Source organism: Andrographis paniculata, unplaced genomic scaffold (genome assembly GCF_009805555.1).
Source record: "Andrographis paniculata isolate CXL003 unplaced genomic scaffold, ASM980555v1 Contig51END, whole genome shotgun sequence".
In the NCBI taxonomy this organism is placed as follows: domain Eukaryota; kingdom Viridiplantae; phylum Streptophyta; class Magnoliopsida; order Lamiales; family Acanthaceae; genus Andrographis; species Andrographis paniculata.
In genome coordinates, this window is record NW_026137586.1 from 3596371 (window position 1) to 3614415 (window position 18045).

The window sequence follows — 18045 nt, forward strand, 5'->3', positions numbered from 1 at the left end:
CGAGCAAAGTTTGAAGGAATTTACTAAGCTTCAGTGATATTCGAAAAAATGGGTATTACATTGAAACATTGGATGAGGCATAAAATGAGTATCTCCTGATAACTCAAATTGTGAATGGCAAAAGAATTGTGAAAGAAAAATTGCCATCATTTTCTTCTGGCTTATATTATTCAAAAGTCAGTGCCGTTGAAATATATCACCTAGTAGACCAAATGGCTGCTAGCGAATTTAAAACTTGGCATGATCGACTTGAGCATCCTGGCAATGTAATGCTGAGACGAATTGTTGAAAATTCAAATGGTCACTCATTGAAAAAGAAAAATATTTTGAGTCCGAATGAATTTTCTTGTGTTACATGTTCCCAAGGGAAGTTAATAATCAGGTCATCTGCAACAAAAGTTGGATTTGAATCCCCAGCTTTTCTGGAAAGAATTCAGGGTGATACTTGTGGACCAATAGATCCACAGTGTGGACCCTTCAAGTACTTTATGGTACTAATCGACGCGTTAATGCGATGGTCACACGTATGCCTGTTATCTACTTGCAATCTAGCTTTCGCTAGACTACTTGCACAAATAATTAAATTGTGAGCACAATTTCCAGATCATTTTATAAAGAAAATACGTTTAGATAATGTTGAAGAGTACTCATCACACACATTTGATGATTATTGCATGTCAATTAGGATTACTGTGGAAAATCTTGTTCCCCATGTACATACACAAAATGGCCTAGTTGAATCCCTTATCAAAAGATTGCAATTAATTGTTAGACCATTGTTAATGAGGTCTAAACTTCCCGTATCATGTTGGGGACATGCTATATTGCATGCAGCAACCCTCGTGAAAATAAGACCGGCAAGTTATAACTGTTATTCCCCTACTCAGTTGGTTTTTGGAAAAGTACCAAATATATCTCATCTGCAAATTTTTGGGTGTGCTGTTTATGTGCCAATTGCGCCACCTCAACGCAAGAAGATGGGACCTCAAAGAAGGTTGGGTATATATGTCGGGTATGAATCACCCTCGATTGCAAAATATCTTGAACCAACAACGGGTGATTTATTTACCGTAAGATTTGCAGACTGTCATTTTGATGAATCTCATTTCCCGACATTAAGGGGAGACAGTAATCAACTAAAAAAAGAAATTTCGTGGAAAACACCACTTGAAATTTGATCCTCGTACGAAACATAGTGAACTTGAAGTTCAAAGAATTGTGCATTTGCAGAAAATTGCAAATCAATTGCCTGATGCTTTTAATGATGCTGCTAGAGTTACGAAATCATATATTGCAGCAGTAAATGCACCAGCTAAAATAAATATACCAGAAGGGAAGGTGCCGAGTGTCAATGAGCATACTGCCCGCGTAAAACGTGGCAGGCCGTTGGGTTCCAAGGATAAGAATCCACGAAAGAAGAAAATTTTAAATACTGGTGAAGAGATCAACAATGATCAGATACCTGAAAAGGTCAATACAACCCCTGAAGAGGTTTATACTAAAAATTCTGATTAAAGTGAGGATGGAGTTATAGAAACTTCTATTAACTATACCAACAGTGGAAAATATTGGAATAGAAAGAAAACAAATATTGATAATGCATTTGCATATTCTGTAGCACTCGATATAATGAAAGATGACGAAGATTATGAACCAAAATCAGTTGATGAATGTCTGCAAAGAGATGATTGGGCAAAGTGGAAAGACGCAATTAAGTCTGAATTGGACTCATTGAATAAACGGCAAGTATTCGGACCCATAGTCCAAACACCTGAAAATGTGAAACCTGTTGGCTACAGATGGGTGTTTGTGAGAAACAGAAATGAAAATAATAATATCACAAGATATAAAGTAAGGCTTGTAGCCCAGGGTTTTTCCCAAAGATCGGGTATTGACTTTGAAGAAACATATTCGCCGGTCATGGATTGAATAACATTCAGGTATCTAGTGAGCCTGGCAGTACACAATAATCTTAATATACGATTAATGGATGTAGTTACTGCGTATCTTTACGGCTCTTTAGACAATGACGTCCACATGAAAATCCCAGAAGGGATCAACATACCTGAATTATTCAAATCAAAGCCAAAAGAACCATATTCCATCAAATTGCAAAAATCTTTGTATGGGCTCAAGCAATCGGGCCGAATGTGGTACAATCGTCCCAGCGAAAGCTTAACCAAAGAAGGTTACATAAATGACCCTATCTGTCCATGTGTTTTTATAAACAAAAATGGGTCTGAATTTGTAATCATCGTTGTATATGTCGATGATCCCAATTTAATTGGAACTCCTGATGAAATCCAGAAAGCTGTTGAATATCTGAAAAAGGAGTTTGAGATCAAAGATTTTAGAAAAACTAAGTTTTGCCTTGGTTTGCAAATTGAGTATTTGGAGAGTGGAACCTTTATCCACCAATCAAATCATACGAAAAGGGTACTAAAACAATTTCTGATGGATAAGTCACATCCGCTAAGCACCCCAATAATCGTCAGAGCACTCGATCTAATAAAGGATTCATTTACACCAAAAGAGGAAAATGAAAAAACGCTTGGCCCACAAGTGCCATATATGAGTGCTATAGGCACATTGATGTATCTTGCTAACAGAACCCGACCTGATATATCATTTGCTGTAAATTTATTGGCAAGATTCAGTCCATCGCCTACTCGACGACATTGGAATGGGATTAAGCACATTTTTTCGCTATCTCCAAAGAACAATGGATCTCGGGTTATTTTACTCGAAAGATTCTCGACATGAATTGATTGGTTTTGCCGATGTAGGATACTTATCTGATCCTCATAAAGCCAAGTCACAAACTGGCTATATATTCACTTGTAGTGAAACAATGATCTCTTGGAGATCGATGAAACAAACTTTAACTGCCACTTCTTCAAATCATGTTGAAATATTGGCAATACATGAAGCTAGTTGAGAATGTGTTTGATTGAGGTCAATGACTCAACATATTCTGAAAAATTGTGGGTTAATACTTGACGATAAAATTCTCCCAATTACATTGTATGAAGATAATACGGCTTGTATAGCCCAATTGAAAGGGGGTTACATTAAAGGAGATAGAACGAAACATATTTCACCAAAATTCTTTTTTACTCATGATCTACAACAAAATAGTGAAATCAATGTGCAACAAATTCGATCAGATAATAATTTGGCGGATATATTAACCAAGGCGTTACCGACTGCAACATTTGAAAAATTGGTAAAGAAAATTGGAATGCGTCGGTTCAGTGATCTCAAATAATGCTCAGATCAGGGGAGAATCAATACAAGAATGATGTACTCTTTTTCCTTCACTAGGATTTTTTCCCACAGAGTTTTTTCCTAATAAGGTTTTAACGAGGCACATTCTTTGTATAAAGCATAAGGGGGAGTGTTATACACGTAGCCGCTACAAATCCATTTATGTAATGTATACGTAGGCAAAATGTGGTGCTTTCATAGCCGAATGTATTGAATGTATTTGCCTATAAATAGGCATTACACAATAAAAGGAATAAGATTCAGTTTCATTCACTCGCTTATGCTCTTTTCATCCCTCCATTTTATTAATTATTAGCCTAGCATATTATATATACATATATCACTACACTAACATACACACAACACATATATATATATATATAAAAGCATACACAGCGCCACACACACACTTATATCTATTTACATATATTTATATACACAATATATATAATATAATACAATATATATAAAATAGTGTTAACAGTAAAAATAATTAATATTTCTATTGGTTATCCCTATAATAATATTACAACACACATAATGTAATTTTTTTTTCTTAAGAAAAATTAAAAATATAATGTCAATCCAGATGGAGATTAACCTAACGCACTTAAGTTGGATAAAATAAACTTAAAGCAAAAGTTATTTTTGGTCTTATTGAATATCATTATTATTAGTTTTGTTCCCATATAAAATTTTCTTATCAATTTTGGTCAAACTCAAATAAAAATTTATCAATTTTAATCTCATTATAGTTGATTGAGACTGAACACAGCCGTTTTAATTTGAACACAACCGTATTTGATGACTCAAAAGGGTGATTAGAGGCCCCAGACCACCAATACGGCAATAGTGGGCTCAACACAACTGTGTTGATTATTCTGAACTGAACATGACCGTGTTTATGCCCCTGTTCACGACCATGTTCTGAACACAGTAGTTTTTTTGCCCGTGTTGATATCCTGTTCTCAATACAGCTATGTTTTTTCCCATGTTCACAATTCTATTCTAAACATAACCATGTTTTAAGCTAGGTTCATGACTCTATTGTAAGTCATATTTATGATTATTTTTACTTCTTTGTTAAAATTATTTGATATATATTTATAATTCAACAAAAATATTTTTGATAATTATTTCGTAATATAAAAAAATGATCAATTTTGTATATTTTAAAAAATAATTACAAAAAATATATATATAAAAATAATAATATATTAATATATATTTTTAATATATTTTATATTTCTAAAATTATAAATTAAAATTATTTTTAAAATTTTTTTATAAATTTTTAAATGTATATAAATTATTTTATATCTTATACTATTTCTAAAATTGTAAATTAAATTTATTTTTAAATTTTTACTATAAATTTAAAAAATTCATATTAATACATTATTATTTTTATATTAATTGATTTAAAATTTGATAAATTTTTATTTAAATAAAACCAGAATCGATAAAAAAATTTATTAGGATTAAAATTGACAATATTGAATGGGAGAAGTTTTACTCCTAAACTTAGCTCTTTTATTAAGGAGTGATAGGCTTTGAATGCTTTTGACGTCACCTATAAAATCTTTCTGCAATCGCTGGAAGGATCATTATTTCTGAAACCCTAGCCTCCACCGCACCGATCAAAACCCTCACATTTCTGAATCGCCATGGGCAGAAAGCGAAGATCCCGCGCTCCCGAAGGTACACAGGAGTCCGGGCTGGCGGAGGCCAATGAACCGGCTGTGGAGACGGAGCCGGATCGGGAGTCTGAGCCTCAAAGTGAGGATACGCACGAAACAGCGCTTGGAGAAGACCAACCTGTCGGTGAAGATGTGAATGAAGAGGGGGGAGAGGGAGAGGAAGATGGCGATGGCGAAGAAAGGGAGCTCGGGAAGACGGAGGAGATGGATAAAGACGCCGGTGAGGAGAAAATGGAGCAAGACAGTGAAATATCCGAGAAGCGGGCCGTTTCGGAAAATGGAGTTGAGAAGGAAGGTGAGGACGAGTTAGAGGAAGAGCCGCTGGAGAAGCTTCTCGAACCCTTTTCTAAAGACCAGTTGACGCTTCTGATTAAGGAGGCGGTTGCTAGGCATCCTGATATAATGGAGAATGTTCACAAGTTGGCTGATGCGGATCCAGCGCACTGCAAAATCTTCGTTCATGGCCTCGGATGGGATGCGAGCACGGAGACGATTACTCCTATATTTGGTAAGTACGGGGAGATCGAGGATTGCAAAGTTGTTAGGGATAAAAACTCTGGGAAATCGAAGGGTTATGGGTTCATTCTTTACAAGCACCGGGATGGGGCGCGAAAAGCTCTGAAGCAGCCTCAGAAGATAATTGATGGTAGGATGACCTCTTGCCAGCTAGCGTCTGCAGGGCCAGTCCAGACGCCGCCACCTCCTGCCGCAGTTTCAACGCCTCCTGTGTCAGAGTATACACAGAGGAAGATTTATGTGAGTAACGTGTCTGCTGAACTTGACCCAAAGAAACTATTGGAGTTCTTCTCGAAATTTGGAGAGATTGAGGAAGGGCCTTTAGGGCTGGATAAACAGACTGGGAAACCTAGGGGTTTCTGTTTGTTTGTGTACAAGAGTGTTGAGAGTGCAAAGAAGGCATTGGAAGAGCCACATAAGAATTTTGAAGGACATATTGTGCATTGCCAGAAGGCTATAGATGGTCCGAAGCACAGCAAGGGTTTCTTCAACCAGCAGCATGGCCAGCCCCAACAGCAGCAGCAGCAGCAGCAGAATCAAGGGTATTACCACCAACCAGCAAAGAAGGGGAGGTATGCTGGAAGTAGTGGTGTGGGGCACACTGGTGCGCACCTGATGGCGCCTAGTGCAGGGCCAGCTGTTCCTCCAGTGGGGTTTAATCCTGGAGTTCCTCCCGCTGCATTAGGGCAGGCTGTGGCGGCCTTATTGGCCACGCAGGGGGCTGGATTGGGCATCGGAAATTTGCTTGGTGGGATTGGAGGAGGTCCGCAAGGAGTGCCATCTATGATGAATAATCCAGGCTATGGTGGGCAGGGTAATGCTGGTGGCTATGGAGGTCAGCCAGGTATGCAGGGAGGCGGCTATGGTGGCCAGCCACCAATGGGTCAAGGTGGTGTTCGGCCACATCAGGGTGGTGCACCCTACATGGGCCATGGTCGCTAGGTAAGTGAAGGTATGTATCTGCTTGCTTGTTACTAAAATTCTTAAACTTTCAAGTAACATTTCACATGTGTTTGGAGCTAAGCTTTTTACCTGTTCTGGTAGAGGATTAGTTTGCATTTGAGATTAGGATCAAGTTATAATTAACTTGTCTTCACTTGAAAGATATGAAGTAATTGGAACGCAAAATGGAGCTTGAGTCTCTATCAATTTGTTGTAATTTAACTCATATGAGCTGAACTTATATGTAATTATGTTTAATTAAAGATGAACATGGGTGCATGGTCTCTATATTGGCTTGAGAATTCGTACTTGCTATTACGTAGACCTCCTTGTGGATCTTCCTGCTGTGAACCATACTGAATTTTCAAAATAAAAGAGCGATATAATTTTGGGATGGGATGGGATGGGATAAAAAAATTATATTTTCTGATATATGATATGCAAGGCTCATTATTATAATGTAATTGTGTAACCACTTTTGGCATCTTTCTTCCGTCTGGATTTGCTCCTATATAGAGAATAACTTGACTATATCCAGCACCTAGTATTTATGTGGTTTTTGTATTCAGGATATAATGTTTATAATTATTTTGGTTGGTGAATATTTTTTGCCTTGGTGGACTATCATGCTTCTATTCTAGTTAAATGTTAAAAACTTTTTAATGGTAAATGTTGGCTTCAGCTTATTTGTTTCTTTGAATAAAAATAAGTTTCTTTCCAAATGTCTTTTTATGATTTATGTATTCATTGTGCAGATTCTTCATAAATGCATCAAACTTTTAGTTTTGGACTCTGGTGACTCTTCTGAAGTTCGGGCAATCATGCAAATGAAGTCTTTCCTTGTAGCAAAAAGATAATGTTTGCCTAAAGAATAGAGTCTAAAACCTGTATTAGTTTACTGAACTCCTGTCTGTTGAATATTTTTAAAAATTTTATCTTATTTCGGTCTATTAACTTTTCAAGGGAGTGAGAACTATCGCTAATATTTCTACTTCTTTTTCTAATACTCTACATCTGTCTCTCCCTGATTTTGAAGGGTTTTTATTTGTCCTTCTCTATTTCCAACATTCATTTTCACCTGATAATCTCTTATAATTTTGCAATATATTTGACACTCTACACTTTATGTTGAATTCTTATAAATGCTTTTTTCTTATTCTGCACTGTCCAAATTTGGAATTACTGTGTTGCTTTGTGTTTTAAATGGGTATAGTCTGCTAATTGTAGCCAAAAAGTTAAATTTATTGCTCTTGATAATATACTGCAAGGATGACATCTTTAGTTGATGGATTGTTGACTAACACTCCTCATAGTTTGATCTTAACAGCTCTGTTGCAGGATATTTGTAATGCAGAGAAGCTAACAATATCAGTGCTGCTGCCACATATTGCCTTGTCTTGTTTGTTTATTGCTTGCTCATGCAGTTAGACTTAAGGGCAAACATTAAATACAAAATTTCTATTTCAACCAACATTGCCCATTCACTTGATTTAACAAAAAGATGCTGCGTCATAATTTTGCATTTTATCCACTCACTTCAAGCAAACCATTCTGCATGATGGCATTAACTTATTTTAACCACAGATACTTAGTCAAAGTTATGCATTTTGCCCTTTCACCTATTTTAAAGCAGATGTGATTCGGTTTGCATGTTGCCTTATTTTAAGCAGGCAACACTTCAAATTTTGTGTTTGATGCTGTAGGATGTTTTTAAAGTCTATATGCATTTTACTAAATTATAGCAGCCGGTTTTTGTTGAGAAAAGATTTTCTTCATGATTTGACTTGTCAACATTCTTAGATTCGGAAAGTTGGAAGGTTTCAATTTTGCTTCAGCTTCATTACCTTACCCAGATTATTTCTACAAATTTATGCTTCAATTTTTGGATTTTGCTTTAGTTGATATTTCCTTAAAGCTTAGTTAGAAACCCGAACTCACTGTTCCTTAAAAGCTCTAGTTTGATTTTCTTGGGTTTTTACTGTTTGGGGGTTGACCTTCATTGTGGCTGGGCTAATGATCAGAAGTTGATACCTGATGAGCAGCAGCAGCAGCAGCAGTATCTTTGCTGCAAATGGTTACTATAGGTTGAAGCGATACTTGTCCTGGAAGCCATGAATCATCTGGTGGTTAGATTGAGTAGGATTACCCTTGTGAAGAGCCTTGTCTCCATATTCCTATGTTTTTAAAGCAGGTCAGAATCCGGTAAATGTTACACACTTTGGATATTGTTTTTCTTTTTTTTTTTTTTTTGTTAAAAGAAAATTTATGAACCAGATATGCATTCACCTGTCAATTAGTGTGGTCTGTGGTTTTTTCTCACCTAACTGTCATTTAGACGTTTAGTTGATGGCTGCTAATCTTCCTGGTCGTCAAGTAGTTTTAATTTGGGAGTTGTGAAAAGCTTTTGGTCTTCAGTGACTTTGTTAGGATGGGTTGGCCCCAATCTACAGGCATTAAATGGGACCAATCTAGTCTGTCTTTACCATCTAATCTTAGGGGTTTTTTTATTTTTTATTTATATATATATATATATATATATAGAGTAAAAGTTGCATTAGCACAAGTCATGTTTCTAATGGAACATGCATTTTATAGAACACTACTGAACGTATCACTAGATATTTCTTTTGATGCATTCGTTGTTAATCTATTCCCTTTGTCTCAATAAGTTTTTGAAGAAAAGTTTTAGGTTTGACTGAGTATTGAAGTTCACTAGAATATGACCTTAAATTATAACGTCTGCTTATCCCACTGGTCTTTTAAGTCGCTTCAAAAGGTACTTGTATAATACATATATATATATATATGTGTGTGTGTGTGTGTATGCATGCAAGTACGTAGGCAACAGAGCTTTCAAGTGAGGAAGTGCTCCAAATCCTGCTTCTTAATCCTTCCCAAATATACCAAATTGGTTCTTGCTCTCGGCTAGCCTTTTCATATTGCCAATGCTACTTCTCAATTTTCTTTTACAATAATTTTAAAATGTATCACAAAATATTGCATAAGTCTGGTTTTCAATTCTTATGGCTTGGTTTGTCTTCATGTAGTTTAATTAGGTGCGTATTGCCTTCAATTGAAGTTATGTTGTGGGCATATTTTTCCTCTAGATGTCGAAATCAAAATCGTATGTGTTTAATATGTCCCACATTGGAAAAATATGGGATCTTCCATTGGCTTATAAGGGTGATGAAGGTCACTCCACCTATCAACAATTGGTTTTAGGTTGAAAGTCTGGATCCCTTCCTAATATGATATTAGAGCTATGATGCCCGTGTTGGGTTTGGATCCTGCATGAATTTTTGAGATTATTATCATCTCGAGGAGGAGTGTTGAATATATCCGGGTCACTCCACATACCATCAATTGGTTTAAGGTTGGAAGTCCGGATACCTTCCTATAAATATGGAAGAATAAATGTCATCTCTACTTGAGTATTATAATAGTAATCTCTTTATATAATCAGTTCTAAATTGAGCCATTGTATTTGGTGTTTCTGCATTCATGTTGGAATGGCGATTTCTTGTTCCACTAAGATTTGATCAGATTTTGTGAAATACTACTGCAATATTTTTATATTTGTTGTAAATATTATTATAGGAATAACAAATAGGAATATTAATTATGTGTATTGTTTTTCACTCGCGTGTGTGTATATATATATCTTATATAATATATATTATGTGTGTATATATATTGTTATATGTATGTATTATTGATGGATGTATGTATGGATGTATATATATATATATATATATGTTTATAGAGATGGACATGTGATTGAGAAATTGGTGGAGGAAAGTCTAGTGCTTTTATTTCATTTTACTCTCTCTCTCTCTCTCTCTCTATATATATATATATCCTATTTATAGGATGAATTAGCCGATTAAGTGAATGGCTGGAAGTTGGCCAATTCCTTTCTCCAATTACAAATTAATATGTAGTTAACTTGCGTTGTATAGACGCATGTGTATGATATATATAATAAAACATCCTCCCTTGATGCAAAAAACCCTGTGATAAAAAAAGTCTCAGTGAAGGAAAGAGTGCATCATTCTTTTAGAATGTGTTTGTTTCAAGGATTTTGAGAGATTTTCACTAATTCATAGATACATAGTTATGAGACAGAAAGGGAGTATAATTTTTTTTTTAATAAATATCAAATTAAATAACTGTATTTTTATTTTTTATATTATATTAAAATTTAATTTTATATTTAAAATATTTCATTAATATTTATGAGCAAGAATCAAAAGTGGTACTATTCAATATTACTTCTGACATTTTTAGTCTCATTAAAAATTAATCTCATTTAAAAATATTTTTATCAAGTTTAATCATTTTCTTCACAACCAATGGACAATAGTGACGGGGACATAACAAAATTTGGTATGGAAGCTAATAATTCGAAACAATGGACAATAGTGTCGGGGACATAACAAAATACGGTATGGAAGCTAATTCGAATAAAACATGGGAGTTCGAATTAAACACGGACATGGTATGAAAGCTAATTTGAATCAAACACGGACGTGTTTGAATTAATATGGCCGTGTTTATACAATCACCCACCCTTTTTTCCTTTTCTCTAGCTCGGCAATTATTATTATTATTATTATTATTATTATTATTATTTGGGAATGATCCCTCTGGCTTTGTTCAATGAAGATGCAATTATGGTATATTTGAATTGCAGCAGGGCATTTTCATGATCAGAAAATTAAATAAATGGTCGTGTTTGAGTATATACATACATATATATATGTGTGTGAAAGAAATGAGTAGCATTTAGAGATAGGAAGAAGTGAGGTGACGTGAAATGAATATGTGATAGGATAAGTATGACGTGGGTGTATATATATCCGGAATATTTAATATAGAGATGAGGGAGAAGTGGAGGAGGAAGTAAAAAAATTGTTGGTGATTACAAAAACACGGGCATGTTCATTGGAACACGCCTATGTTTGTTACAAATTAATTTACACATTATACTACGTTTCGTTAATGTTAGTGTTGTCCGTTAGCTCTGAATAAAAGGATCAAATTTGATAAAAATATTCTTAAATGGTACTGAATAAAAGGATCAAATTTGATAAAAATATTCTTAAATGGTACTAATTTTGATTAAATTTTTTGAATGAGACTAAAAATGATAAAAGTGATATTGAATTGTACCATATTTTATTTTGCTCGTTACGTATTTGTATTATATCATATAACTATTTCAATTCAAATTTTTTATTATTCAAATCTCAATTCAAAATTCAAACCTCCAAACAAACACACCCTTATTGATTTACCCTCATTGATTTGAATTTTACTTGAGATCTTTAAGCCGACATATTTTAATTCTTTTCACCAATTTGTTGAATGTTGTTGTCGGTATGACATTAGTTAATAAATCTGCAAAATTATTAGATGATCAGATTTGTTGCACATCGATTTCACAATTCTTTTGCAAGTCATGGGTAAAGAACATTTTTTGGTGAAATATGTTTTGTCATATATGTTTAATATATCCGCCTTTTAATTGAGTTTTAATTGAGTAATGCAAGCTGCATTGTCTTTATATATAGCTGGGGGGTTTTCATTTTTCGATATTAACTAACAATTCTTTCGAATGTGATGGGTCATTGACCTCAACCAAACACATTTCGACTGACTTCATAAATAGCCAATACTTCGGCATGATTTAATGATGTGACGGTTATTGTTTGTTTGGTGGGTCTTCAAAAGATCACAGTATCACCATATGTAAATATATAGTCGGGTTGAGATTTTGCTTTATGCGGGTCAGACAAATACCCAATATCGGCATAGCCTAATAAATCGTGTCGAGAATTATTCGAATAAAATAGGCCAATGTCACTCGTCCCTTAAAGATAGCGCAAAACATATTTAACCCATTCCAATATCATTTTGTAGGAGATGAACTGAATCTGGCCAATAAATTTATGCAAATGTAATATCTGGCCGTGTGCTATTTGCTAGGTGACACGGTCTGACCGTGTATAATTATATCCAAAGTATTTTTCTTATCCACAAAGTTTAATAGAATCAATAGATTCATGAACAAAGAAGAAAAAATAGTACAAAGAATGTCAATTAATATGGATGATAGCCAATCACGAGAATAAATTTCGGAGATCCGATTTAAAATATCTAAGTGGGAGAAAATCACATCCTAGCACTAAAAAAATATTGAGAATGAACAATAAATTATTTTTACTAAGATTTACTTTGACTATATTACAATTATATCAAAGGCCTTCTACAGAGGCAATTGGAAAATAAAAGGAAATATCCAATCAAAGAAATAAAGTAAAAGGAAACACTAAACAAAGAAATACCTACACAAGTCAACAAATAATAAGAAAACTCTAAACATGGAATACAGAAACCTATAATAAAAGGTAATATATAATAGAAAAAATTGTCTATAACTTTTTTGTGGTTTTGAAATTCAGCAGAAATCTCCCCTTTATTGCATGACACTCCCTTATACTTTAAAAAATGTTGCATTAAATCCCCCGTCATGCAAAAAATATGGATAGGAAATCATCTTTTCATTACACAAGGGAGGTTTTATGGGGACGGGGTTTCACGCAACGTTTTTGAAAGTATAAGGGAGTGCCATGCAATTTTTAAAATACAGGGAGATTTTACACAAAATTTCGAAATCACAAGGGAGTTATGAGAAATTTTACCTATATAATAAGGTAACTTTGAGATTTTTCCGTAATAATTTGTTGTCTTAGTCTTGAAGTTTTGGTTCTTGTGATCCTAGTCACGGAATGACTCGGCTGGGTGACCTTTGAGTCAATACAAAAAATTGTAATGCCTAGCAAGTCTATCTTCAATAATTTATTTTTCTAAGTTTGGATGGCCGTGCTATTCCCCTCTTCTTGAAAATTACTCTTGTTATCTCAAACGCGATATTCATCGACTATACAGTTCATAAGAAAACTCAATTTTTCCAAAGACAATGGCAACAAAAATCTAAAACAAAGTGGAGAAAGAAAATATTATAGATAACGGATGGTTGACAAATACCACAAATTGATTCTTTTCTTTTCTTTATTTTTTAAAACAAAATCGACTATGGACGATTCAAGTTGAGAGAAAACTTGAGCACAAGGCTCTGATACCATATGACACGGTCCGACGGTATATAATTATACCAAAAGTATTTTTCTTATCTACAAAGTTCAATACAACCAATAGATTCAGAAGATTGATGAAAGAAAAGAGAATGAAGAAGAAAATATTGTGCAGAAAATGTGAATTAATATGGATGATAACTAACCACGAGAATAAGTATCAACCTGAAATCAAATGATAGGTTTAAACACGAACAATAGGCTAAATCCCAAAACAAATGATTGGAAGCCACGTACCGATGGAATCACTCCAAAGACCCGATTTGAAATATCTAAATGAAAGGAAATCACATCATAGTTTAGACAAATATTGAGAGTGAATAATAAAGAAATTGTATTCAAGATTCACTCTGACTTTATTACAGTGATATCAAAGGCCTTTTATAGAGGCAACTAGAAAATAAAAGAAAATATCCAACAAAATGAAATAAAGTAAAAGAAAATACCTACACAAGACAATAAATAATAAGGAAACTCTAAACATAGAATACGGAAACCTACAATAAAAGATAATATTTAATAAGGTAACTTTAAGATTCTTCCATATTTGTTGTCTTAGTCTTGAAATCCAGTTCTTGTGATCTTGGTTTCAGAATGACTCATCTGGGCACTTTTACGTCAAATACAAAATAATTGTAATGTTAACCAAGTCATCTTCAATAATATTTTTTTCTAAGCTTGGACAACCACGTTACTAGGTACATGAATGTACCTATTGCACTGAAATATGATACTTTCGGACAAAGTATCTTTTCATTATTTTCTTTATATCTAAATGGATCCTTGTTAGAATCAAGTATCTTTGCATACAATGGATCTGTTGTCCCCACCCTACCGTATATACTTGTGCCCCCTCTCACATATGTGTATCTATACACCCATATGAGAGGGGATACAGTGAGGACAGGGACATCAGATCTCATTCATTTTTTGCATAGCACTGGATTTGTTGTCCTCAGGGAGTGGGACATCAGATCCCATCCTTTTTCTGCATATACTGATTTTGTTGTTCCTATCCCACAGTGTCCCATTATGTCCCTTCTCACATGTGAGAGGGGATACAGTGGGGAGAGAGACATCAGATCCCATCTCGTTTCTGCATAGTACTAGATATGTTATCTCCAACCCAACGTGTCCCCTTGTGTCCCTTCTCACATGTGTGTATTGATACAAAAATGTGAGATGGGACACAGTAGGAAGGGGGACATCAGATCCCATCCATTTTCTGCATAGAAATAGATCTATTGTCCCCACCACACCGTGTCCCCTTGTGTTCCCTCTCATATGTGTGTATAGATACACGCATGTAAGAGGGGACACAGTGGGGAGGGGGGCATCAGATCCAATTTTTCTTTTGCATAGCACTAGATCTGTTGTCCCAAGGGAATGGGAGATCAGATCCCATCCCTTTTCTACATGCACTGGATCTATTATACCCACCCCTATTGTGTCCCTTGTGGCCCATCTCACATCTTTCCATTCTTCTTTTTGCATAACGTTGGATCTGTTGTCCTCACCCCACCGTATCCCCTTGTGTCCCCTTTTTCACATGTGTGTATCTATATATCCATTGATGTGGGGCACAATAGGGAAGAGGAATCCCATCCTATTCTTTTTCTGCATAATACTTGATCCGTTGTCCTCACCCCACAGTGTCCCATTGTGTCATGTATCATATATGTGTATTTATACACACTTGTGAGAAGGGACACAGTGGGGAGGGGGACATCAGATCCCATCATTTCTCTACATAGCACTAACCTCTTGTCCCCAATGAGGGGGACATCAGGTCCCATCCCTTTTTTTTGCATAGCAATAGCTCTGTTGTCCCCACTCCACCGTGTCCCCTTACGTCCCCTCACAAATTTGTGTATAGATTCACACATGTGAGAGGGGACACAATAGGGAGGGGGACATCAGAACCCATCGTTTTTTTGCATAGCATTGCATCTATTGTTCCCACCACACTGTGTCCCCTTTTGTCCCCTCTCACATGTGTGTATGCAAAAAAATAATGAGATTTGATGTCTTCCTCCCCACTGTGTCCCCTCTCACTTGTGTGTATAAAGGGGAAACAAGTGGGAGGGGAACAGTAGGGGTGGAGGACATCAGATCTCATCACTTTTCTGTATAGCAATGGATCTGTTGTCCCAGTGAGGAGGATAACATATTCCATCCATTTTCTGCATAGCACTATATATGTTGTTCCTACACCACCGTGTCCCCTCTCACATGTATATATACACACACACACATGTGAAATGGAACACAGTGGGGAGGGGGATATTAGATCACATAACTTTTATACAAAGCACTGGATCTGTTATCCCTACCCTACTATGTGCCCTTGTGTCCCCTCTCACATGTGTGTATTTATAGACACATGTGAGATTGGACACACCGGGGAAGGGGACATCAAACCCCATCATTTTTCTAAATAGCACTAGATCTTTTGTCCTTACTCCACCGGGTCCCCTATCACATGTATATATAGATACACGCATCTGAGATGGGACACAATGTAGATGGGGACATCAGATCCCATCCATTTGATGGATTGCATTGGATCTGTTGTTCACACCCCACTGTGTCCCGTTGTATTCCCTATCACATTTGTGTATAGATACACACTTATGAGAGGGGACACAGTAGGGAGGGGGACATCAGATCCCATCCATTTTCTGCATAGCACTGGATCTGTTGTCCCTACCCGACTGCGTCCTCTTGTGTTCCCTCTCACATGTGTGTATCTATAGAAACATGTGAGAGGGGACCCAATGTGGAGAGGGATATTAGATCTTATCCCTTTTTTGCAAAGCACTGGATCTGTTGTTTCGAAGGAAGGGGACATTAGGTCCTATCCTTTTTCTGCATGCACTGGTTCTGTTGTCCTCAGCCCACCGTGTCCACTCTCACATGTTTGTATCTATACACCTATGTGATTGGGGACACAATAGAGAATAAGATAGCACTGAATATGTTGTCTCCCCACCCCGTGTCCTCTTGTGTCCTCTCTATGTCTATGTCCATAGACATATGTGAGAGGGGACACATTGAGTAGGGGGACATCAGATCTCACCTACTCTTTTGCATAGCATTGGATCTGTTGTCCCAACCCACCGTGTGCCCGTGTGTCCCCTTTTCACATGTGTGTATAGACACACACATGTGAGAGGCGACACAATAGGAAGGGGTACATCATATCACATCCCTTTTCTGCAAGAACTGGATTTGTTGTCCCAAGGGAAGGGGACATCAGATCCATTCATTTTTTAAATGCATTGGATATGTTGTTCCTACCCGACCGTGTCCCATTTAACATGTATGTATAGATACACATATCTGAGAGGGGACAGAGTGGGAGGGGGACATCAAATCCCATCCCCTTTCCGCATTGTACTGGATCTGTTGTGCCAAGGGAGGGAAACATCATATCCCATTCTTTTTCTAAATAGCATTGGATATGTTGTCCTCATCCCAACGTGTCTCCTTATGTCGTTTTTCATATGTGTGTATCTATACACCCATCTGAGATGGGACACAATAGGGAGTGGGACATCAGATATCATCTCTTTTCTGCATAGCACTGGATTTATTGTCTCCACCCCACCGTGTCCCCTTGTGTCTCCTCTCACAGCACACATGTGAGATGAGATATAACATTCCATTTCTGTATAGAACTGAATTTGTTTTTTTCATCCTTCCATCTCCCCTTGTAATAAATATTTGACGAGTTTGTTCTTTTTAAGTTTTTTCTTTACAAGTTTTCCCAAAAATATTACTCTATAACACATATTTATTATTTTTATATTCAATATATGATTTTTTGTACCTCACATAAAATATATTTTTTTAACTCATTTTCACAAAACAAACACACGTTTTCTGATTTTTTGAATTTTTAGAAAATATTTTGTATTTATTATTATTTTTGAAAAAAATGATATTTAAAAAAATGATGTTACACTAATTAAGTTAATTATTAATACTATTTTTAATAATTTATAATTTAATTTATTTTTAAATATTTTATATTAGATTATAATTATATACTTTTTATATAAATTTTTAAAAAATATATTATAATAATATGATTCAAAATATTCAACTAAAAATAGTTTAAAATATATATAATTGTATAATTTAGATATATAATTTAATTTATGTACAATATATATTGCTAGTATAATTTCCTTATTTAATAGAATAAAAAGAGTAAACATATTCATCCATTCCATTTAATTTGTACCATTTAATTTAGTTATGAGTTCTAAGTATTGTATAATTAGTAAATAATTAAAAAGTGTATTAATAAAAATAATTATAATTTAATAAAAATAATTATAGATTAAGATTAAGATAAATAAATAGTTTAATTAAAATAAAAAAATTATAAATTATAAATTTTAAAATATGATTAAAATGTATAATTATATTTAAAAAATGACAAATTATGTGATACT

At 35.1% G+C, this 18045-nt stretch overlaps 1 protein-coding gene across 2 annotated transcripts; it reads left to right on the top strand.

The window, feature by feature from the left end:
* The first annotated feature begins 4831 nt into the window (after positions 1-4831).
* On the top strand, positions 4832-7652 carry LOC127253630 (UBP1-associated protein 2A-like). 2 transcript variants are annotated; one of them, XM_051278296.1, is made up of 2 exons: positions 4832-6425; positions 7181-7652. In XM_051278296.1, the coding sequence occupies exon 1, from the start codon at positions 4935-4937 to the stop codon at positions 6423-6425; it is 1491 nt and encodes a 496-aa protein (XP_051134253.1). In that variant the 5' UTR covers positions 4832-4934; the 3' UTR covers positions 7181-7652. The 2 variants fall into 2 exon arrangements, with proteins under 2 accessions (XP_051134253.1, XP_051134252.1); XM_051278295.1 differs by having other exon boundaries at positions 4833-6435.
* The last annotated feature ends 10393 nt before the right edge of the window (positions 7653-18045 follow it).